Source organism: Asparagus officinalis, chromosome 7 (assembly GCF_001876935.1).
Source record: "Asparagus officinalis chromosome 7, Aspof.V1, whole genome shotgun sequence".
Classification (NCBI taxonomy): Eukaryota; Viridiplantae; Streptophyta; class Magnoliopsida; order Asparagales; family Asparagaceae; genus Asparagus; species Asparagus officinalis.
The window spans coordinates 25,876,042-25,900,658 of record NC_033800.1 but is presented as its reverse complement, the minus strand read 5'-3'; the positions used below and the strand labels follow the sequence as shown (position 1 = coordinate 25,900,658).

The following is a 24,617-nucleotide window of genomic DNA, read 5'->3' as shown; positions in this document are numbered from 1 at the left end:
TCCTCCGTTGTGTGTGAGAGAGCATGAGATTATTTATCCCCATTGTATTTAACTTATATAAAGCCACTCGAAAATGTTATAACCAATTAGGTATTAAGAATTCACTCTTGCTTGCATGGCATATACCTGGAGCCACTAATTCGAAGGAAACAAGCAAATGACTGATAACATGATGAGAAAAAATGATCAAGTAAGTGAAAAAAAGAACAGGATGCAATAATTGATGCCAGTGTGAAATTGCAATTTAGTAAACTAGGCATATAATCGTTAAAGCGCAAAAAGTTGAGTTTTCTACCTTCTATTCTTGAATTTGATCCTTTCAAGAGGACTCTGTTAAAATGCTTATTCTTCCTTGCATGCTTTTCATTCCTTTATTCTATGCAATGCCACCTCGTTTGCATTTAGATTATGTACATACATAAATTATACTTGTATATATAGTATTCTGTGAATTTCGCGATGTGTGTGTGTGTACCACATCTATACAATCATGCAAGTACAGGGAGATTCTATGTAACCAATTCTCAGAAACGGCTTGTAAGACCCATGTGACATCAATCGCCTGGATGATCGCCATCATGTTTTGATGTACATCTGAGTTTTTTGAAGATTAATTCCTAGTGTCTGTATATGGGTTCATCACGTAGTGTTGCTACTGGCGACCTCATGGAATTTTTGAGAGCTGTTATGTACTTTAATTGTCTACAGACAGGTAGAAATTGCCTCCAGAACTAGAAAGTTCCTTCCTCCAAAAGATGGACCAATTCAATGTACAGTAGCAATGATGGTGGAGAAAACACATGGCATGCCACTTTTCTTCTGAATTTAGCAGTATGTAAGCAAGAAAAGTGTACAACAACTTATTTCAGTCTTAGAAAAAGTATCATTACCACATGCCCACAGATTTGACAATTGAAGTTGCTAATCCAGACCTTTTGGACACTTGGTTCGGAAGAGTTTCACTCATTAATTACCGTTTGAGAGATATGTCAAATTATTGCAAACTTTGTCCTGATCATGATAGTCAATTCTTCTGATAGAGGAAGTTACTCCTACTGGAAGAAGGAGTTCTCAAAGATCGCACTACGAAGATTGAACGAATGATGGGTACCGCCTCATATCACAATCTGGCAAGTTGTCACTTGGTTTTCTCTCCATCAAATGTTAACTACTAGTCCATCTTTCAGATAGACCATGGGAGGTATGCCCTTTTATTGGGAGGTCCTTTTGCGACCTAGTATCTGAAGTTTAGCTGTGAGTTTTCTAAGTATATAATAATGGCCAACTGTTGTGCATACTGTATGCTGATATCAATAATTATCCTAAAGAATAAATCATACCACTATTAAAATTCTGAGAAAAGTTAATTAGATTTTTCCGGTCGATTTTTCTTTATTAACCTTTTCTCCTTCTCTTTACTAATGTTTCTTATCATAATGCTGGCTTATTGTTTGCTTTGCAATGATGAATACTAGATGTAATGGAAAAGGTAGATAGTTTTGGATTGAATGTCGATGTAGAATTAGTTTGGGTCCATGGCTTGCTTGAAGAATTTAAGTAACATGGAAAGATAATACAGAAATGTTTCACAGCTTAGGAAGTAAACTCGACAATGAAAAGACGTGTAGAATTGTCCAGTCTATTTTAGACAGCATTACCTGCTTTTCTTCTTCTGTGTAATATGCCTGCCAGTATTTTTATTCAAGTTCCACACAAGTTTTCTTTATTATCTTTATTTATACAGACTGTTATTATTGGAAGAATGTTAAATGCCTTGCTATTTATAGCTAGCAAAGAGTGCCCACTTTAGAGATTTCCAATTCTACAATTTTTATGCTGAACTTAGCTAGATGACATGAAGAACTGTTTTCTTTTTAATTAGGATGTGCTTTTGTGAAATTTTTGCTAGAATAAACATAAGGCATTTGTGATATGTCCCCTTAGTGAGGGAAATAGGGAAGATAGAATCAAGTTAAGTTAGGGAAGTTAAGGTAATATACAAAACTCGCTTGGGAATTTAGTAAGGAGAACCAAGTATAACTTATTTCTCTCGATGTTTGCGTACTTTAATAAAGTGAAGGGAAGGTTTAGCGCGGGGGAAGTGTAAATCGTTATAAAATACATTACATTTATTTCACCCCTTGGAACTTCATCTTGATAACAAGTGATAAAGTTTGATTTGAGCTAATTTTTTTTCAAGACGACCATTCCACCAGGTTACACCCAATCAGCGTTGTTGGTGGGGGGGGGTGGGTGGGATTGCAAAATCTCAAAGTTTTCCGCCTCCATTACCTTAACTTCCCTCTCATTATCTACCTATGAATTCCCAAACAAGGTTAATGTATCCCTATCGTCCCTTACCTCCCATTACACCAATCCAGACCCTAGAAGCTCGTCCTCCAATTTTTTATCCTTTGATTTTGCTTTGGGATTCGTGCTACACATCAGATTATCTTTGGTATATGTGCCTTGATGCGCAGCACATGTTGGCACAAATATCAAACAAAATCAATGTATCTATGTACTGTATGCATGCACACGCACTGAATGTATGTACGCAGCAGTATTTAATATGTACAGACTAACAGACTGTAATCTTAGTGGATGCATACGTTAGTGTTCTTCTTTTATGGCCTGTGCAGTTCCTTGCATGCATGGTGAATCAATTGACTAATTCTATCTATTGTTGTAGATCCTTAGAAACACAATCAACAAGACATACAATCGAATCACTGATCTCAGAAGTGAGATTCTGTCACTTGAGAAGAGTGTGTCATCAGCAGAGGAAGCTACAATCAAAGCTCAGAAAGAGCTTGAGGCTGCTGAGGCGAAACTTGAACTGGTTGATGGCCAGCCTGTACCTGCTGAGAATTTGGGGAGGTTAAAACGGCTTAGAGGGTATGCTTCAAAAGCAAAAGATGAAGAAACATCTTTACGGGAATCCTTAGAAGCTAAGGAGGCTCTCTTTGCTCGGGCTCTTGAAGAAAACAAGGTAATGTTAGTAGTATGGGTACTTTTCTGTTTTGAAAATACTATTCAACCGTAATTCATATGTGAAATCAGTACGTGGGTTCTTGAAATTCATGTGTTAGTTTGTGTATACCGTATTGCCCATATGTTGTATACCGTATTGCCCATATGTTGTATTTAGTTTGTGTATACCGTATTGCCCATATGTTGTATTTAGTTCTCATTCTAGAACGATTTACAGCATGTTGAGCTTCTTTTAGCGGTTGATCAAGGTATCATTAGGCATGCCTAGTCTAATGGATTATCCACCACTATTTGTATGATCTCCTGTGCATCATATAAATGTTTGCATATATGCAACAGAAATAGAAATATTGTGGCCACTTGATCAATATGGGTAATAAGAGAGAGACTTGGCTTAATTTGTAGCCAATATCTCCTATTCAAATTTGATGTTTGGTCATTTACATAGAAGATAATATTTTCTTAAACTTGATTTACATCACCTAAACCGTCTAGAAAAAGAAAACAATTTAAGTATTCTAGAGTATTTCCCTGTTCATGCATCGGCCATGCGCAGTCCAAACATAAACTGGTCGGGGCATAAAAAATATTGGCATGTAAGGGTGTTCCAAGTGTTTAGATTAGAAATTAATGATTAGAAATTAATGTGTAAGTATTAGATTAGAATCAAAATGTTTAGATCAAAAGTTTCTGTCCTGACGTATGTATCTTAGCTAAATCATTTTTTATGTCTATTTTTGCCTCCTTGATGCATAACAGCATAAGTAAAAATAATTTAAAATACTTGAATTTTTAATTTTGGATACTTCTACATCATTAAAGAAGTTATAAATGTAGATTTAGAAGTAGACATTGTATTTTTGAATTTTAACAGGAATTAATCGGCTCCAAATCCATAAGGATCTGCATCTATCTCTGTTAATAATCCTTTTGACCGTAGGTTTTCTCTCCACTTATTTCACTGTTGGCCTACTATTAGTATTTTCTTTACTATGACAGGTTATTCCCTTGCTATAAACTTTATATAACCTCTTAGTGGTTGTCATAGCAAGAAACATGTGTTAACACAAATTTTCCTTCTTGGAGGCTTTAACGCGTGTTTATATCTAACACGTATTTGTGGATACTAATATAGTGTGCGTGCTCTGCACATGTACTTGTTTTATATTTTGAATTTTTTCATTGACGAGAACATTGTGAGATGACTTTAGTAATTATATAAATTTTTAAATTGAACAAGTAAAGTTTTGTGTTATTAACAATGAAATTGCGCAATAAAATTGTATTGTATAAAGAATTGTATGAAACTATGAATAATTATTATAACTTGGATAAATATTATAATTTAATCATGACTTATTTAAATAATCATACCATATTAATATATTTAATATTATAATCTTCTTTAATAATATTAATAGTTAATTATTTCATTGTTCTATTTTAAGTAATTAATATTATAATCTTATTTAATAAAGTATGTATAATTATTTCATTGTACTATTTTAAGTAATTAATAATTATACTATCATTGGTAATTATAATATTACTAAATAATTTATTTAATACTTATGTAAATTAGTTTATTATACTATTATTTAATAACTTATTTAATAATAGTATCTTGAGAATGTTAAATGTATCTACTAGTCATTCAATATCAAATATGATCGAGGTGTGGATGTTGGGTGGTAATATAAGATCTCAGTTGGGTATTGCAAGGATTATAGTTGTTCTCTAGGGAAATTTGGCTCAATTAAAATAAAAGAATATTTGAATAAGGATACATGATTCGATGACAATATCGTTAAAGTTACAGGCTGACTTAGATCTATTATACCCCCATTTCTCTCCTAAATAGTCTGTCTTTTCACGATGGCATTATTTTTAAATCTCTTCAAATTCCTCTGAAGTCTTATGTGATGAGTAATGGTTGTTGGATTCGATGGACGGCACCGATTTATGGCAAGATCAAATTAAACATTGATGGTTCGACAACTGATGGATTTGATGATAGAGGAGGTGCTTTTCGTGATCACAAAGTATCTTCTCGATCATTTGCTAATAATTATGGGCATTGCTCAACATGGTAGCCAAAGCTATGACGCTTCTCGAAGGTATTAAACTTGCAATTCAGTCGGGTTGGAGAAATTGTGAGATAGAATGTGACGATAAAGTTTTAGTGGACATTGTTGAATCTCGCAATAAAATACCATGGATATACCATGGAAGCTATCTCACGTGCTTTGTTGGATTTTGGTGCTTTGGGATCAGCAAATATCTATTAGACACATATATAAGGAGGGTAATTAGCGGTGCCGATTGTTTGGCTAGTCACGGTCATATAGTTCATGAATTAACTATCTTTTGTTCAGGTAGCGGGCGGGCGGGCTTCCAACTCATTGTCGTCAGACTATGCATGAAGATTACATTGGTTTGATTACCTATTGAAGAAATTAATGACTTTCGATCCATCTTTGGTTTTTGGTTTTTCTTTAGGTTTGTCGATTTGTTCTTAGTTGGCATGCTATTGTACTGCATCCAGGATAGATCTATAATATCCTGGATTTTCTTAGACGTCTGTGGAGATTAATCTCTAGTGAGCCACCCTTGTGATCGTTTAATGGCTTTTCCTGCCATCCTATTAATAATACTCACAGGTCTGCCTAAAGACCTGCACGAAGTTCTGTAGAAAAATAATTTATTTAATAGTTATAATTATTAAATAATATTGTTAATTCTTAATTTAAAGAATAATTTTAAAATATTTATACTACTTATATTAAAATATAACTGACAATTTATAATAATAAAAACAACTATAAATTAGGTTATAATTTAGATAATTATTAATTAAAAAATAATTATTTAATAAAATATTGTACATAATTAAAAAATTTAAATAATAATATAACTATTAATTGTTAAGGATTAACTGAGAGGACATAGTTAATGAGAGGTTATGGGTAATTAAGAATTAATTATAAATAATGGGCATAATTGTGAATTAAGAAAACTAAGAGGGTAAAAAGTAAAAGCATTCAAAAGTTTTGACATGACATGACAATCCTCTTTTATAAGTAGTATATAGATATATGTGTATGTTACTAGAATTTGGCTATTTCATGTATGTGTATGTTAGTAGAATTTGCATGTGTGTGTATGTTGTTACTTTATGTTAGTAGAATTAGGCTATTGCATGTAAATTGTAATGTGGTTACTTTCACTTTAAATTCTAATTGAAGTAATCCAATGGTTTGTAGAAGCTTCTTGGAGCACTTATATTTCACGTCAATATTTTAATGCATGACTATGATAAACAGAAGACCTAATTCCATGTCATGTTGTCTCGTAATTATATTGTTCAAAAGCTCTCTGTTTGGAAATAACTTGGTACATGGGTAAGAAGTTTGAAAGAGTTGCATTTATCAAACTAATTGAAATATATCAGAAGAAATATGTGCAACCTTGATAATTGAACATGATCCTTCTACAAGTGGTTTTATAAATGGCCTGACTTGGTGATGGCCATGCAGGCACTTTTTTTGTCACTATACAAGAACCTTGGAGATGTGCTGAAGGAAAGATTGCCTCCTGTATCTGCCGAAGGAAAATTGCCTAATTTAAAGGCTGCTCATGTGGAAAGCGTGGCTATGGACACTGAAGAGCCACCAGCAATGGATGTTGACCAGGATAATGGCAAAACCTCCAGGCAAGTTGTCAAAATCTGCTTGTTTGTGCTTCATATTCCTGTAGTTTGGCTGCATGATGAAATTTTAATGTCTGCCTTATGAAATATTTGCAGTCAGAAAAATGGCGAAAGGATTACTAATGGCTACAACATTGGGGAGCGAGAGCAGTGGTGTCTAACGACATTGGGCTATGTCAAGACCTTTTCAAGGCAGTATGCAACTGAGGTCAGTCCATGAGCCAGGAAAAAAATGCACTTCTTTATCAAATTAAATGGTAGTATAAGCACATTATATTATACTATCTACTATAAGAATTGGGGTTCATTCTGTAGCTAGACACTATTCACGACTACAGTTCACCGTATTAACCCAAAGCAAGAGCATTTTTTTTGTTTTTTTATATATGCCTAAGGTTTCTATCTGTTTACTTTTAAACCCACTCATATTCCAAGTGCTTATTACTTGGATATCCAAAGTTTTACCTCATTTATTTTTAAACGTGCCTACTTCAATATTTACTACACGTTATTCGCCTGTAAACCCAAGGTTTTACCCTCATTTGTCACTAAACCCACCCATTTCAAAACACTTTTAGACTCAAAACTATTCTATTGAATTATCTTTAAATGCATTTTGTACTTCAACATTTTGACATAATATATAAATTATATTTGCTATTACTTGCTATATATTAGATATTTATTCGAAGTGATTAAGTACATTGTGTATTTCGAAACAAAATTATATGGTGTTTGTTGCTATTTTTTTGCTTATATTGTTATATTTTCGTTTGTGGGAGTTTCCGTTTTTTGCTTATGTTATATTTTCATTCTGAGTTAATTACATGTATGGTATATTTTAAACAAAGTGCTTGAGATTTTTTTAAACCTTTTGCATAATCAATGTTGTGGCGCTGCATACTCTAGATGAGTTTTTTTTTCTATAAACTTAAAGTCTTACTCTCATTTATGTTTAAACCCACTCACTTCCAAGATCTACCCCCAATTATTTTTAAGCTCATCCACTTTGAATTTGGATCCTCTATACTACCAAAAAGTAGTGGAGACAACACTTTTTTTTTTTTGCTAATGTTGATTATTTAGGGAGTGATTGAGATTCATTCTAAATTTATCATGCGCTATAGTTCCATATATTGCACTTATACCTAATTTGTACTAAACAAATCATAATCATCAATTAGGTAATCAACAATATTCATAAAGTAGTGATCGCTCCGCTACTTTTGTGTAATGAATAGGATCTAAATCAATCTACTTTCAAAATCACTCTGAAACTCTAAAATATTTCATTGGACTAGTTTCAAATTCACTTTGTATTTTGGCTACGTATAGTGTAAGTTGTTATACGTTGGTGTTGCTTTCTATATTTTTATTATAGGTCACTAGATATGGTGTATTTTTACCAAATTCTTAAAACCATTATTTTCTGCCTTTCTTCGTACTAATGTTCCAGCATCCCTAATTGTAGATGGGAGGTTTTTTCCTATAAACTTAAAGTTTTCTCTATTTTTTTAAGTCCACCCGCAGGTTTTTTTCTATAAACTTATAATTTTCTCGATTTTTTTAAAGTCCACCCACAGGTTTTTTTCTATAAGGGGCTGTTTGGTTCGTTTCCTGGATATAGAGAAGTGTAATTCCATGTAAAGAAACACAAATTTTGAGTTTTCCAAACTTTTCCAAGAAATAGATTGTTTTTCTTTGGTTCGCACATAAAAAATGGTGGGAAACCAATGTATTTATTTTTCTTGTGTTTGGTTCGCATAGAAAAAAAAGGAAAACTTTTGTAAACAAAGCAGAAAAGGAAAAAAATCTGACGTGGCAGAGTTTTTATCAATTTCACTTGGTTGGGAAGAAAATCGGAGAGGGAAAAAATCTTAGTTGGCGGCGATTTCAGCAGAGTTTTCCCTCTTCCATTCGAGCGAACCAAAGCGGCACAAAGAAATGGACGGAAATAAAAAAGCTGACGTGGAGGGCTAAAAATCTGACGTGGAGGGGTTTTCTGAGTTTTCCACCCCTTATAATAGCGAACCAAACAGCCCCTAAACTTAAAGTTTTCTCGATTTTTTTAAAGTCCATCCACTTACCATGCGGGATTTTTACCTATAAACCCAAAGTTCTACCCTATTTATTTTTGAACTCATCTACTTAAAGTATCCTTAAAAGAAAAAGGCTTCGCTGAATTATGTTTAAGTACACTTTGAACATCGACTGTTTGCTATACAGTGTTACTCATTGTTGTGCGATTCCCCGAATCCACTCTCGAACAGTCGTATAGTTCTTGCGAACCAAGTCCCGATACAAAGTCTCTGTAAGTGCACAACTATGCTAGATGCAAAGTCTCTGTAAGTGCACATGCGTAATATGCAATGCAATGCGTGCAATTAAGCGAAGGGAGAGACACAATAGAGTGTATGATCTGATGACTTAACTGTAACTAAACACGTGTTAATTAAATATAAAATGAAATCATGATCCTAATACAAGCTTTGTGAAGAAAAAAAACAGAACAAAGAAACAAACTTCATCAAAAAGAAGTATTTAAGTATATTGTATGAAAAAATTAACTTTCTAGTTTTCTACTATATACTTTGGAAAACTTTAAGCGCATCCTAAAAAAATTTACGTGTCACTAAAAAAATTAACCTTATATTCAATGGTTAGACGTGCAGTGTATTTTTAAACTAAAAGACATTGCATGTTTTAATTGTTTTCACGGTTATGCTGGGGTATTGGACTGGTGATTTTTGCTCATTGTGTACTAAATCTTTATATATCTAGTTATGCGTAATTTGAGGATCAACTGTGCAAAGCTCTCAAGCAGCTTTGCTATCTGATTTTTTTTCTACTGCTATATGTGTGGATTGGCGTAAATGGTATCCATTTTTTCACGGTTGATAATTTCTTTTCTTAACGCTTTATTAATATGTATATGATTCCTTCTTATTTTAGATAATCTTTATTGATCTGAACATTTTAGCACTTTTTACTCGTGTTGTCCTCTCTCTGCAGATTTGGCCTCATATTGAAATGCTGGAGGCGGAGGTGTTTGTTGAAGATGCCCATCCGCTGTTCAAGAAAGCTGCTTATGTTGGGCTTTGCAGGCGAAGCTGATTGACTTAATCGACTTGTTGTATACTTGTTGAAATTCTAATACGCATTCAGTTGTAACAAGTATATCTGTAAACTGTCTCGCTGTGGGTTCACTATCTGCTAGTAGCGCCCTTCGAACTCTTTTTATTTGCTCCCAGGCTTTCAGTTATAAGCACTTTCTACTGTCATCCTAGTCTCCATATCCTTGTCCAAGGGTATGCACGACAGCAGAATTAGAGGAAAGCCTGAAAAAGTTCACAATCGAGAGGCATCAAAATGTTTTCAATTATGAGATGATGGCAGTGCTCATCAGGAAAAAGTAACCCCTCTTGAGATGTCTTGTCAATTGCATTGCTGCGGGCATCTCTTATGATAAGGTGGCGTAAGATATTTTGTGACCAGTCTTCTTTCCTTTTTAGTATGGTTGGTGTATCAATTGTCAATACAGATTGAAAAGCATCCCCCCTGTTTGCGATGGGGCAGCTGATAATTTTTACATATCGGAACTGCGCTATAAGTAAACGCGGAAGCTTGATCAAGACCTATTTTGCTAATAATTAGCATATGTATAATAATAATAAAAGGTGCTCAGATGATCAAAGATGCCAAATTCTAGTGCTGCAATAGATACGAAAACGAAAGGGATGGATCCGCTCGTAATTTATCCATGGGCACGTTATACTTTATAATTTCCGAGCAACGCTGCGCCTGTATTAACTTATAAACCGGGACTGTCAGCTGATGCTCACCTCCCCCTGAGACTACGATTGAATCTTCCAATCCCACGACAGAGTATAGCAAGTTTTTATTTTTTTTACTCATAATAGCTCCATTCTATCTAAAAGTCCAAATGTTGTAAACCAATTTAATATTTTACCGTGCATGCTACGGTTTAGCGTATGGACTAAAAAAGAGATCTAAACAAAGGGCGTCTTGCGTACAAATTTAACTATAAACCGCTTTATTTTTAAGCCCACTAACTTACAGAAGACTCTTATGTCCTCTTTACAACCAAAATACTCCATGAGTTTTAGTAATATAATAATATGAGGCATAATAAAAATATTTCTTGTGCCTATTATAACCCGAAGTTTTACACCCATTATTTTTAAATTCGCCCGTTTTTTTAATCAACCCAAAGCCTCACCCCTATTTATTTTTAAATTCGACTACGTGTAGAATCACTCTTATCCAAACTGCTTCACCAAGCGTCTTACTCCTTGTTTTTAAACTTATCTACTTCTAAAACGGCTTTTTGCCTATAAACCCAAACCTTTACCTCCATAAATTACTTTTAAATTATGTTTGTATTTAAACAGTTACTATGTATTGCGAGTTGTAATTTTTGTTGTAACTTGCAAACTAAGTGGCTAGGTGTATAATGTATTATAAACTAAATATTTAAACTACCCGTTTTCCTATTTTTTTCACGCTTATATCATCACAAATTGCATAGAGTTTTTTGTTCATAAATCTAAAATCTTACCCTCCATTTATTGTTAAACTCACACACAACCAAAATGGGTTTTTGCCAATAAACCCAAAAATTACCGCCAAATACTATAGAAAATCTTGAATTTTAAATTCTAATTAATTATTAGCTACTTCGTGGAAATAAATAAAAATTGACAAAAAACGTGGGTTACAGCTCATGAAATGATAAAATTTAAACTCTGCAAAATTATTTTTAATTCGGTTAAAATGAACAAAAAAGAAAAAAACATGAGTTATAGCTCATGAAATTATAAATTTTTAGCTCCTCATAATTATTTATGATTTGGTCGAAATGAAAAAAATGGATTATAGCTCATCAAAAACATGAATTTTGAACAATGGTTAATTACTTGCCATTTTTTCGAAATGAAAAAATATATAAATATTGTTGGTAATATCTCATGAAAATTGTGAATATGAACTACACTTAATTATTTAATACTTGGTAAAAATAAGCAAAAACAGACAAGAATCATGGGTTATAACTTATGAAATCATGAAATTTTAAGCCCACATAATTATTTGTCATTGGGTCAAAATGAACAATATTGAACAAAAATTGTGGGTTAAAACTTATGAAATCATAAATTTTAAACTCCAGTTAATTATTTTCTATTCTGTGAAAATAAATAAAAATAGACAAAATCATGGATTATTGCTCATGAAATCATGAATTTTGAACTCTATGTAATTATTTGCAATTAGTCGAAGTGAACAAAATAGAACAAAAATCATGATAAATTGATGATGGAAATCTTGAATTTAGGACTCCAATTAGTTACTTTCTATTTGGTGAAATCGAACGGAAATGGACAAAAATCATGGGTTAAAGGGTATGGAATTGTAAAATTTGAATGTCGCATAATTATTTTTTATTTAGTTGAAATGAACGTAGATGAACAAAAATCATAGGTAATTGCTCATGAAAAGCGTGAATTTTAAGCTTTTATTAACTATTTACCATTTGGTCGAAAACAAAAATAAGACAAAAATTATGAATTATATCTCATGAAATCATGAATTTTGAAACATGGATAATTTTTCATCATTTAATCAAAATAGAAAAAAATAAGCTAAAAATATGTGTCATAGCTCATGAAAATTGTGAATTTTAAGCTCTAGTTAATTATTCATCTTTGATGGAAACAAACAAAAACTGATGAAAATCATGTGTGCACGTAAAATTTGAATTTTAAAATTTGCATAATTATTTGCCATGTGGTTAAAAGACAAAAATGAACAAAAGTTTGGGTTATAGGTCATGAAAATCATGAATTTTGAAATCCAATTCATTATTTACAATTACATCAAAATGAATGAAAATAGACAAAAACTGTAGACTATTATAGGCATCGAAAATTGCCTATAGGTCTCCACGAACAGCTCAGTGTTAAGAAATGACGATAAACGTCACCATCTGGTTCACAAAAGCTTGATTGATGTCAGCGAACGCTTGAAGTAAACCGACGAACTACGTGAAACAACGGAACTTCGGAATGGTGAAGATATGAACCGACCGGGAACCTCGTATTGTTCACAAACGGTGAAATACCCTTCATGTCTCATTTATCCCGTGGATGATTTAATCATTGAAGCTTATAGAACTCTTCGTCGGCTTTCCAACGCAATTCGAATCGCTCAAATCCGAGTTCGGATGAAAAAGTTATGGCGGAAACGGACGAACAGGCATAACAGAGCGTCTCAGGCTGAACTGGGGCACCCAAGGTGTCTCGGCACGAGCGAGACACCCTAGGGTGTCTCGGCCCAGTTTGAGACACCCTAGGGTGTCTCCAGTGCAGAAATCGCCTTTTAGGTGGTTTTAACCGCCCGGACGTCCGTAAAACCTATAAATAGAGCCCTCGGGTCCTCATTTTTTCAGATCTGGAATTTTGGAAGATTAGGCGAAGCCCTGCCGGATTGAAGACTGAAGGTGCAAGGATTTCAGAGAGGAGGAGGAGAGATCGGATTGAGTTCTTCAACGCAAGAGAGAGATTCGTCAGATCTACAGTTTCCCGGATCCGTTCCTTAGGATTATCCCGTTGCGGTAATCTTAAGAAGAGTGATTATCTCGCTTCGCCGAGATAAGAGCTACGGTTTTCCCGATCCCTTCGCGGATAGACGAAGCTCTGCCTAATTTTTCAGCAATCAGATCTGATCGACGGTGGTCCACGGATAAACCCTGACATAGGCAAAGATCCCACGCAAGCAGAAGACCGATAAACGATCTCTGCGTTTGTTTGATAAAGTTGTAAACTTTCTATTTTCATTGTGTAAGGAGATCTTATAAAAAGATCAACTTTTTATTTCATTCGAGTTTATTGTAACGACTAAAGTTGTAATAGATTCGATAGCAATGAAGACAGCAACTTTCACCGCAAACAAACTGGCGACCACAACAGCTCCGCTGCCGAAGCTGTCGGGCCGCAGCCGATGATCAAGATCCCAGTGCTCGAAGAGGTCGAATACGAGTTTGACCAGCAGAAGTTCGAGGAGTATGTCTCCTCCTCCTCCTCCAGATCTGCCTCTCCTTGCAGGTGCAGGAAGGCCTCCTCCCCCAGGAAGATCCGCTGGTCTTCAGGTCTGAAAACCCAAGAAGACGATCTCTTCGCCGTCGATGTTGTAGTTACACCTCGCAACGATCCGCCGGCTTCCAAAGAAACCAGATCCAACGTTCGTGACAACTCCTCGAAAGTCAAGGAGTTGCCCGTTGAATGTGCACCGATGTTGACAAAGAGCGCTCGTCAAAGGCGCCGTCAACATCTCGCGCGTTAATTTGCCAAGGCTTTGGAGCCTATTGACGGGATCTGCTATGATGCGGATCTGAAACGCCGAAGACGCAAAGTGTTCCAGCAACAAGCTTTGGGAACCTCCTCCCAACCACCTACTAATGAATGGGTTCGTGTCAAACGAAACCGTTCAACTCTTGAGGAGCGTATCCACAAGCGCCGCGCACTGCTACCGCAGACGAGGATCCTTGTACGGAATGCACATGAGTTACAGAAAGGAAAGGTGGTCAAAAAGCCACCAATATCTAAGCAAGGTTGGATGCCAAAGACTAAGGCAAAAGCATCCGAGGCTGCTCTCCGGCCTTTGTCAACTCCAGATCCCGTTCCTATTGCTCTCGCACCTCCGACGAAGCCCTATGACAGCGTGGATCTCCCCAAATCTAGAGTCCCGTTGAAGGATTGCATCGGTGCTCTACCCGAGGATCGAGGTAAAGCGCCTATTAAGGAAAGCTTGAGACCGTTGAAGGAACTTCGAGCAAACATCCAGACTGGGGGTCGTACGCAACCTCCTAACGAATTAATTTTCATAACGGCCCGCTTGGGGGTACGTGCAGAAAACCAGGAGCCCGTTAAGGTTTCACCCTCACAAGGGTGTGATTCCAAACGTGCGACTCCCGTAGATGCCAACAAGGCAATATTTACTCAGAGGAAAACGCGTTAGACAGACGAACTCGTTATACCTGAGAATCCATGTAAGCAGCCGATAGGTTACTCCGACCGCAACGTTGATGAGTTGTACTATCGGGCTGGGGGTACGAAAGAGAAGTACCTGGGAAGCGGACTCTCACTGTCCGTGTATCAAATTTATCAGGGCAGTATTATCAGCGTGCAGCTGCCCCAAGACCGCTCTGCAGAGGGTCGCGATATTTGAGAGGATCTCCAACGAAAAGGCTAAGTCCAATCAAAAGCGTCTCCATAAGAAACGATCGGTCGTTCAAGGTGACGAACCCCTAGAGGTTACCATCAATATGGTTGATAAGGGAAAATCGATTCGACCTTCTAGCTCTGATCCGCTTGTATCGCATCGTCTAACCCGGTTACGATCAGGAACTATTAGACAAAGGGATTATCAGAGAATGCAGAGAGGGTTATCCTCGGATGATGAAGCATCGGATGCTAACTCGGCAATCGCTTCTGATAATACGGTATCCAGTCCGGGACAATCCCGTGAAGTGTTCATGGTCAACACCGAGCAAATAGCCAAAATCATTGAGGATGCTCTAGCCAAGCAGAAAGAAGCGTTCAAAATCGAAATGGAAATGGCTATACAGGAGATGAGACAAATGCACGACCAATAAATCCGAGCTTTGTCGAATCAGCTAGGTGAATCCAGCCGTCGCAGCACTGCTAACCAAGCAGGTAGCGATTCAGATGTGAATGAACACAACGCTGGGGGTGGCACCACCCAAGAATACTGGGGGTGGCCCCACTAAAAATAACTACGCTAGGGGTGGACCCATCAATAATGATAACACTGGGGGTGGCCGCATTATTCCTCTCGAAAACTGTCCAAAACAGGATATAGATGAGGACGAAAAGATGAAGGATCTCGAGAGCAAAATTAATGCTTTAATGTCTGCTCAAGAGGTAAAGAAGACCGGTATTCCGTATCCTTACCCGAAAGAGTGGGATTCGATCCCGTATCCAGCGAAGTTCAACCTGATCAACTTCACGCCGTTCGACGGGAAGGGTTCCCAAACTGTCCAAAACAGGATATAGATGAGGACGAAAAGATGAAGGATCTCGAGAGCAAAATTAATGCTTTAATGTCTGCTCAAGAGGTAAAGAAGACCGGTATTCCGTATCCTTACCCGAAAGAGTGGGATTCGATCCCGTATCCGGCGAAGTTCAACCTGATCAACTTCACGCCGTTCGACGGGAAGGGTTCGCCCACTCAGCACCTGATCTATTTCAAGTCCCATTTGGGAGTGATCTCTGGCAACGAGCCTCTGATGGTCCGGTTATTTGTTGGCATCCTTCGCGGGCCCACCTTCGATTGGTACCGCCGCCTCAAGCCCGGAAGCATCAACAACTGGGAGGACCTGGAAAGTATGTTCCTCGCTCATTTCTTCGATGATGACGCCGAAGTGTCGATCAGGACACTCTTCGATGAGAAACAAAAAGACGGAGAGTCGGTGGATACCTTCATCAAACGCTTCCGCAATCAGACAATGAACTGCAAGGATCCCATCACGGAGGAATTCGTCTTGCAGACCTGTCATAATAACTTGTCCATTAACATCTTGGACGTTATGGGAGTAGAGCCGCTCAATACCTGGAGAGAGTTGAAGGTGCACGGAGAACAGGCCGAACGCTTCCTTAGAAGGAGGAAGGTCGAAAGAAACCAACCGATGGTTAACCCTCTGAATTCGAGTCTCGTGTCCCATGATGAAGGGAAGACACCTACAACAGTTGTTGACGTTAATCAAACGTCACAACAACAGCTCTGAAGAAAACAGAAGAATTCGGATCCAAGGCTCCAAAAAGAGTACTCATTCAAAGACGAAGATGTTCCAGCCATCTTCGAAACCCTTCTTGAAAACAACAAGATCAAGCTGCCACCCATCACGAATCAGGAGGAAGCTGACAATACTACGGATCCGAAGTACTGCGCGTACCACAGGAGGATCCTTCACCCCACCAAGGCGTGCTTTACTTTAAAGAATAGCATCCAAACCTTGGTTGAAGCCGGCGTCATAACGCTACGGTAAGCCAATTAAGAACGGCAATACTCCGAAAAGTATATGAGTATAAACTGCTTCTCAATCCTCCGATTGGTATATGAGGTTAAACTGCTCCCTGATACTCCAATAGGTATATGAGTCTAAACTGTTTCCTACCATTTATGGGAAGTTCCTGGAGAATATTACGCTAATATTCTTAAGGATAACCCGGACATGTAACGGAGTACAAAGTCAGACCCAGTTACAAGAAAGAAGCTGGGGGTGGATGATTCATGTAATGGGAAGTTCCCAGAAGAACGCTATATGTAATTTTCTTAGGGATAACCCGATAATTACGAACAAGGTGATAAACACTAAACCCCCACTATGATTTGTACTCCCACTCTCACTGTCTACCTGGTCAAACCTTCCTATAGTTAGGACCACAACCAAAGTCCCCTCTCGATTCCTTCCATGAACGAGAGGTCCACTTTCAAATTGAACGATCAAGCCTGTAAGAGGTAAGATCATTTCAAACCTCCCACTTTCACTGCTTCCTTGGTCAAACCTATAAAAGTTAGGGCCACAACCAGATTCTCCTCTCGATTCCTTTCATGAACGAGAGGTCCACTTTCAATTGAGCAATCAAACCTATAAAAGTTAGGATTGTCTCCAACTTCACTTAGTCAAACCTGCAGATAGTTAGGACTAAGATTGAGTTATCCCTTTCGATAAACGAAAGACTTCCATCTTTTCCTTTTTTAGCCAAACCTATAAAAGTTAGGGTCGAAATCGGAATTTCCCCTTAATAAATGAGGAACTCTTTTATTGGATCAAGCAACCAATCTTATAAAAGTTAGGGTTACTTAAATCTTTCCGATTCTCGGAGTGGAGATCTCACTCCTAGTTTCATCTTTCCGGATTCTGGGGGTGGAGATCCCACTTCGAGTTTCCTTTCCAACTGAAGATAGAATATAAAATTCTTCCTCTTCGGTGCCGGGAGATAGAATATAAAATTCTTCCTCTTCCATTTTGGGTTCGTCTTTACCCTGAGAAAAGACACAATTCTCAACTTCAAATCCGTACATTCTATGCACGGGGAATTTTATCCCGAATCCTGAGTAGGGATAGGTCAAAGCCTAACACGCGTTGCCGGTTTAGTCTTTCACCGATTAAAAAAGATATCAGAATCCAGTCTGGGGTATTTTATCCCAAAGCCTAAGTAGGGATAAGTCAGCGCTTAACCCGCGTTGCTGGGTGGTTCGTTTTCGTAAAAAAAACAACCGAGTCTACGTATTCAGCATCGTAGCAACAAAAATCTATGCCTTTTATGCATGGGGAATTTTATCCCGAATCCTAAGTAGGGATAGGTCAACGCCTAACACGCATTTCCGGTTAGTCTTTGACAATAAAAAGGACAAAAGTCCACATATTTAATATTGTGGCAGGTTATTATTAATAACGCCAAAATTCGTGCTTCACACGCACGGGGAATTTTATCCCGAAGCCTAAGCAGGGATAAGCCAACGCCTAATACGCGTTGCCGGTTTAGTCTTTTACCGATTGAAGAAGACACCAGAATCCGAGTCTGGGGACTTTTATCCTGAATCCTAAGTAAGGATAAGTCAGCGCCTAACACGCGTTGTCGTGTAGCCTATTCCCGTAACAATGGTAAAGTCTACGTATTCGAAGTCGTAGCATCAAGTCTAAGGGAGTTCATTCTTTTAGCACAACGTCACATTCGGAACGGAAGTAAACAATCCGCTTACTAGCCCGACTCAAACGGTAGTCGGTAAAGGCATATCAAATCCGTTGATGGCTAAGGATTTACCAAAAATCCTATGTCTACGTCTAACACACGTTGCCGGGTAGTCTATTCCCATGAGAAAGATGAAGTCTACGTATTCAATGTCGTAGCACTAAAAGAGTTAACTCTTTTAGCACAACGTTATGTGCAGAACGGATCTAAATAATCTGCATGCTAGCCCGACTCAAACGGTAGTCGGTAAAGGCTCATCAAACCCGTTGATGGCTGAGAATTTGCCAAAAATTCTATAAATGCGAGTCATTGACGCACCAGCTCCATTAGTTGGTCTCGTGACTTGAGCATCCAACAACTTCAGGATAAGATCTATACATGCAGATGAATCAGCTTTAACAGTTGGTCCTACAGCTCCGACATTTGGGATCACCATGCTCCAATACCTTAAGAGCGTAAAATGTGTATGCTCCAGCAAACGTACGAATATAAGCTGTGTTAACGCCGATCAACGCGTAACCCTAAGGTCAACGCCGGTCAACGTGTAACCCTAGGGCAACGCCAGTCAACGCGTTACGATCAAAAAGTCAACTCAATGGCACGAGACCAAAAAGTCAACGTACGACGTTCGAAACCCTAGGATCAATGCCGGTCAACGCGTAACCCTAGGTCAACGCCAGTCAATGCGTTGCGACCAAAAAGTCAACGTACGACGTTCGAAACCCTAGGTCAACGCTGGTCAACGCGTAACCCTAGGTCAACACCAGTCAACGCGTTGCGATCAAAAAGTCAACGCATGACGTTCGAAACCCTAGGGCCAACGCTGGTCAACGCGTAACCCTAGGTCAATGCCAGTCAACGCGTTGTGATCAAAAAGTCAACTCAATGACACGAGCCAAACTCAACTCATCAGTTGTAGATTTGAGACTTCGACGACGGCCATACGATAAACGCAGCGCCAGAAAGATTTCGGCTATTCATCAAAGCATCGAGTAGACTGAAAATCGAAGGAGTCAAGAATCGAAGCTAACTACAGGTCCTTTATGCCGACTGAAGGCTGGACCAATCACATCCAAAGTATTCCAGCCTCTTCTACAAAAGAAACGAGTCTGGAACGCTTTGGAGGGGGTATCTGTAGGCATCGAAAATTACCTATAGGTCTCCACGAACAGCTCAGTGTTAAGAAATGACGATGAACGTCACCATCTGGTTCACAAAAGCTTGATTGATGTCAGCGAACGCTTGAAGTAAACCAACGAACTACGTGAAACAACGGAACTTCGGAATGGTGAAGATATGAACCGTTCGGGAACCTCGTATCGTTCACAAACGGTGAAATACCCTTCGTGTCTCATTTATCCCGCGGTTGATTTAATCATTGAAGCTTATATAACTCTTCGTCGGCTTTCCAACGCACTTCGAATCGCTCAAATCCGAGTTCGGATGAAAAAGTTACGGCGGAAACGGACGAACTGGCATAACGGAGCGTCTCAGGCTGAACTGGGGCACCCGAGGTGTCTCGGCACGAGCGAGACACCCTTGGGTGTCTCGGCCCAGTTTGAGACACCCTGGGATGTCTCCGGTGCAGAAATCACCTTTTAGGTGGTTTTAACCGCCCGGACGTCCGTAAAACCTATAAATAGAGCCCCCGGGTCCTCATTTTTTCAGATCTAGAATTTTGGAAGATTAGGCGAAGCCCTGCCGGATTGAAGACTGAAGGTACATGGATTTCAGAGAGGAGGAGGAGAGATCGGATCGAGTTCTTCAACGCAAGAGAGAGAGAGAGATTCGTCAGATCTACAGTTTTCCGGATCCGTTCCTTAGGATTATCCTGTTGCGGTAATCTTAAGAAGAGTGATTATCTCGCTTCGCCGAGATAAGAGCTACGATTTTCTCGATCCCTTCGCGGATAGACGAAGCTCTGCCCAATTTTTCAGCAATCAGATCTGATCGACGGTGGTCCACGGATAAACCCCGACACAGGCAAAGATCCCACGCAAGCAGAAGACCGATAAACGATCTCTGCGTTTGTTTGATAAAGTTGTAAACTTTCTATTTTCATTGTGTAAGGAGATCTTATAAAAAGATCAACTTTTTATTTCATTCGAGTTTATTGTAACGACTAAAGTTGTAATAGATTCGATAGCAATGAAGACAGCAACTTTCACCGCAAACAACTATTGCTCATGAAAGTTGTGAATTTTGATCACCAAATAATTATTTTCTATTTGGTGAAAATAGACATAAATGGGGCAAAATACTAGGTTATAGCTCATAAAAATTATGAATTTTGAATTGTGATTAATTATTTATAATTTGGAGAAGTCGAATGACAATGGATAAAAATCACACGGTATTGTTTTTATCAAGTAGAAAATTGATTACTTTCTACTTGTTGAAAATGAGCAAAAATCGATAGAAATCATAGGCTACAACTCATGAAATGGTGAATATTAAACTCTATAAAATTATTTCAATGGGGTTGAAATGAAGAAAAATGAAGAAAAACTATTGGTTATAGCTCATAAAATTATGATTTTTGAACTCCTCATGATTATTTGTCATCTGGTTGAAATGAACAAGAACGAACAAATATTGTAGGTTATAGCTCATTAAAAGCATGAATTTTGAACTCCAATTAATTATTTACTATTTGTTCGAAATGAACAAAAGTGAATAAAAATTATTGGTTATATCTCATAAAAATCATTGAATATTGAACTGGCTTTATTTATAGACTACATGGTAGAAAGGAATGAAGATGAAAAAATCACTAGTTATAGCTACTGAAATCATGAAGGTTGATTATTTGCTACTTGGTGAAAGTAAACAAAAACGGATGATGTAATACCCCAGCCCTTGAGAGGGTGATGTGATTAGTATTGATAGATTTGATTGGAATACTCATACTGAAGGAATTGTGTCCTTTAATCGAATGTGCAATTACTAATTATGGTATGGGACATTTAATAGAGATTTACAATCCGGTTATTTTAGCTAGTCATAGTGTTTTGCTAGAAGCCAACTATGATTTATGGACTTTATGTTATAAAGTTCATTGCTATTATAATTAGGTCCTACGAGGTCACACCCTAAGAGTTTATGGACTGGATATATTGGGAGAATTATTATATAAAGTATATAATATAAAGTTATATAAGATATAACTTCAAAATAGAGTTTATTAATAATAAGGAGTTATTGTTAAATAAAGGATAAACTTATTTATAAATGTTATAAAAGATAATATTTAATTATAGAATTAAATATGACTTTAATTAGTGGATTATATTTAATTATAGAATTAAATATGACTTTAATTTGTGGATTATAAATAAGAGTGGATTTTCTTTTAGAAAATCCAATCCAATTCCATTTTCTCTATATACGTGAAAGTGTTTCTACTTTCTCTCCCAAAAACCTTTCATCTTCAACCTAGCAGTTGATTTCTAAGGATCCAGATCTTTGCTCGGGTGGATCAACTAGAGGAGTTTTCAAGTGAGACTCTTAATCTCTCCATTAGAGAAGGCTTTGAACACGCATCAAGAGGTAATCGTTTTTCCTTTTTCTTAATCCAATTGATTTATGCAATAGATCCTTCGTTTAGATGTTAGGAAAACGTTTCCTGCAATTCCGCTTAGAGCATCTAAAGTTTTTACACATACCACCAAGATACATCTTCTTTTCGGGAACCCAACTCTTAAAAACTCCAAAGTTAAGCATGCTTGGCCTGGAGAAATTCTAGGATGGGTGACCCCCTGGGAAGTTTTTCAGGGAGCATGTGAGTGAGGACAAAACGTGCTGAAAAGATATATGGTGGTTTGTGAGGCCAGTCCATCAGATCTAATAGCGTACCGACTCCGAGAATCCGGGGCGGGGCGTTACAGATGAAATCATGGGTTAAAAACTCATGAAATCATTAATTTTAAACTTTGTATAATTGTTTCAGTTTGACTAAAATGAAAAAAATCATGCGTTATTACTCATGAATATCGTGAATGTTGCACTCCGGTTAATTACTCGCTATTGGGTGAAAGCAATGAAAATGGAAATCATTAATTTTAAACTCTGTATAATTATTTAAGTTTGACTAAAATGAACAAAAATCATGCGTTATTACTCATGAATATCGTGAATGTTGCACTCAGGTTAATTACTCGCTATTGGGTGAAAGCAATGAAAATGGAAAAAATCATGTGTTAAAGCTCATGAAATCGTGAAGTTTCAACTTGAAATTTTTTACCATTTGGTCGGAATGAACATAAATGAATACAAACCATAGGTTATTACTCATGAAAATCGTGAATTTCTAATCCTGTTAATTATTTGCTATTTGGTAAAAACAAAAAACACAAAAATAATGGATTATATGTTATGAAATAGTAAATTTTGAATTCCATGTTGTTCTTTGTCATTTAGTTAAAACGAATAAAGATAAACAAAAATTATTGAGTTATAGTTCATGAAAATCATGAATTCTAAACTTTGGTTAATTATCTTCTACTTGGTGAAAATGATAAAAAATGGATAAAAATCATGGCCTACAACTCATGAAATTGTGAACTTTAAACTCTCCAATGTTATTTTTACTTCGGGTGAAATGAAAGATAAAGGAAAAGATCATGGGTTATAGCTCATAAAATCATGAACTTTGAACTCCTTATATTTATTTTAAATAAACAAAAATTACGGGAGATAGCTTATCAAACGTGTGAATTCTGAACTCCGTTAATTACTTGTCATTTGTTTGAAATAAACAAAAATGAAAAAAAAATAATTGGTTATATCTTATGAAAATCATGAATATTTAAATCTGGTTAATTATTTATTACTTGGTGTAAATGAATGAAAATCGAAAAAAATCATGGGTTATAGCTTATGAAATCATAAATTTTGAACTCCACACAATTATTTACATTTAGTCTAAATGGACAAATGAACACAATAATAAAATAAAAATCATGGATTATAGGTCATAAAAGTTATGAATGAACTCTAGTTAATTATTTGCTATTAGCCAAAATGAATAAAAATGGACAAAAATCATGTGCTATGGCTTAAAAAATAGGAAATTTTGAACTCCAAGTAATTATTTTCTATGTGATCGAAAAAAACTTAAATAAACAAAAATCATAGGTTATGTCCTAGAAAATCAATTTTGAACTTAGACTAAGTATTCGTAGCTTGGTGAAAACTAATGAAAATATACAAAATTTGTGGTTATAGGTCATGAAATCGTGAAAATTTGAAGTCCACATAATCATTTTTGGTTTGTCAAAATGAACAAAAGTATGTGGGTTATATAGGTGGTGAAATTCACGAATTTTGAATTATGATTAATAATTTGCTATTTTGTTGAAATCAATGAAAATTAACAAAACACATGGGTTACAGCTTATAAAATGTTGAATTTTAAACTCCACATAAGTATGTGCTATTTGATCGAAACAAACATAAATGAATAGAAATTAGTTGTTATAGCTCACGAAAATCTTGAATTTTAAACTTGAGTTACGTATTTTGCCTTTTGGTGAAAATAAATAAAAATGGACGCAAATCATGGGTCTAAAAATCATGAATTTAAAAGTCTACATAATTATTTGTCATTTGGTAGAAAAACCATAAACATTAATAAGATTCATGGGTTATAACTCATAAAAATCAGGAAAATTGAACTCCGGTTAATTATTTACTACTTAGTGCACAATGCGAAAATAAAAAAATCATGGGCTACAACTCATAAAACAGTCACTTTTAAACTAAGCAAAATTATTTTCAATTGGGTTGAAACAAACGGAAATGAAAAATCCTAATTAGTTTCAAATTTTTTGAAACTAAATCGTAAATTTTGAAGTCCGATTAGATATTTACTCTTTGGTGAAAATAAACAAAAATGGAGAAAATCATGGGTTATAATTCATGAAATATTAAATTTAAATTTTGCACAATTAGTTTCCATTTGGTCGAAAGAAATAAAAATGAACAAGAATCATGATTTATTGTTCATGAAAATTGTGAAATTTTGCATTCTGACTAATTATTTGGTATTTGGTGAACAAAAAAGGACAAAATTGTGGGTTAAAGCTTATTAAATTTTAAATTTTTAACACTGTATAATT

General features: G+C 36.5%; 1 protein-coding gene across 1 annotated transcript in view; it reads left to right on the top strand.

The window, feature by feature from the left end:
• LOC109848472 (nuclear cap-binding protein subunit 1-like) overlaps positions 1-10,196 on the top strand; it is a 48,999-nt gene extending 38,803 nt beyond the window's left edge. The window contains exons 16-19 of the mRNA XM_020417983.1: positions 2,693-2,992; positions 6,531-6,706; positions 6,800-6,911; positions 9,716-10,196. Coding sequence (XP_020273572.1) covers positions 2,693-2,992; positions 6,531-6,706; positions 6,800-6,911; positions 9,716-9,817 — 690 coding nt within the window. The 3' untranslated portion in view covers positions 9,818-10,196. The remainder of the gene's footprint in view (positions 1-2,692; positions 2,993-6,530; positions 6,707-6,799; positions 6,912-9,715) is intronic.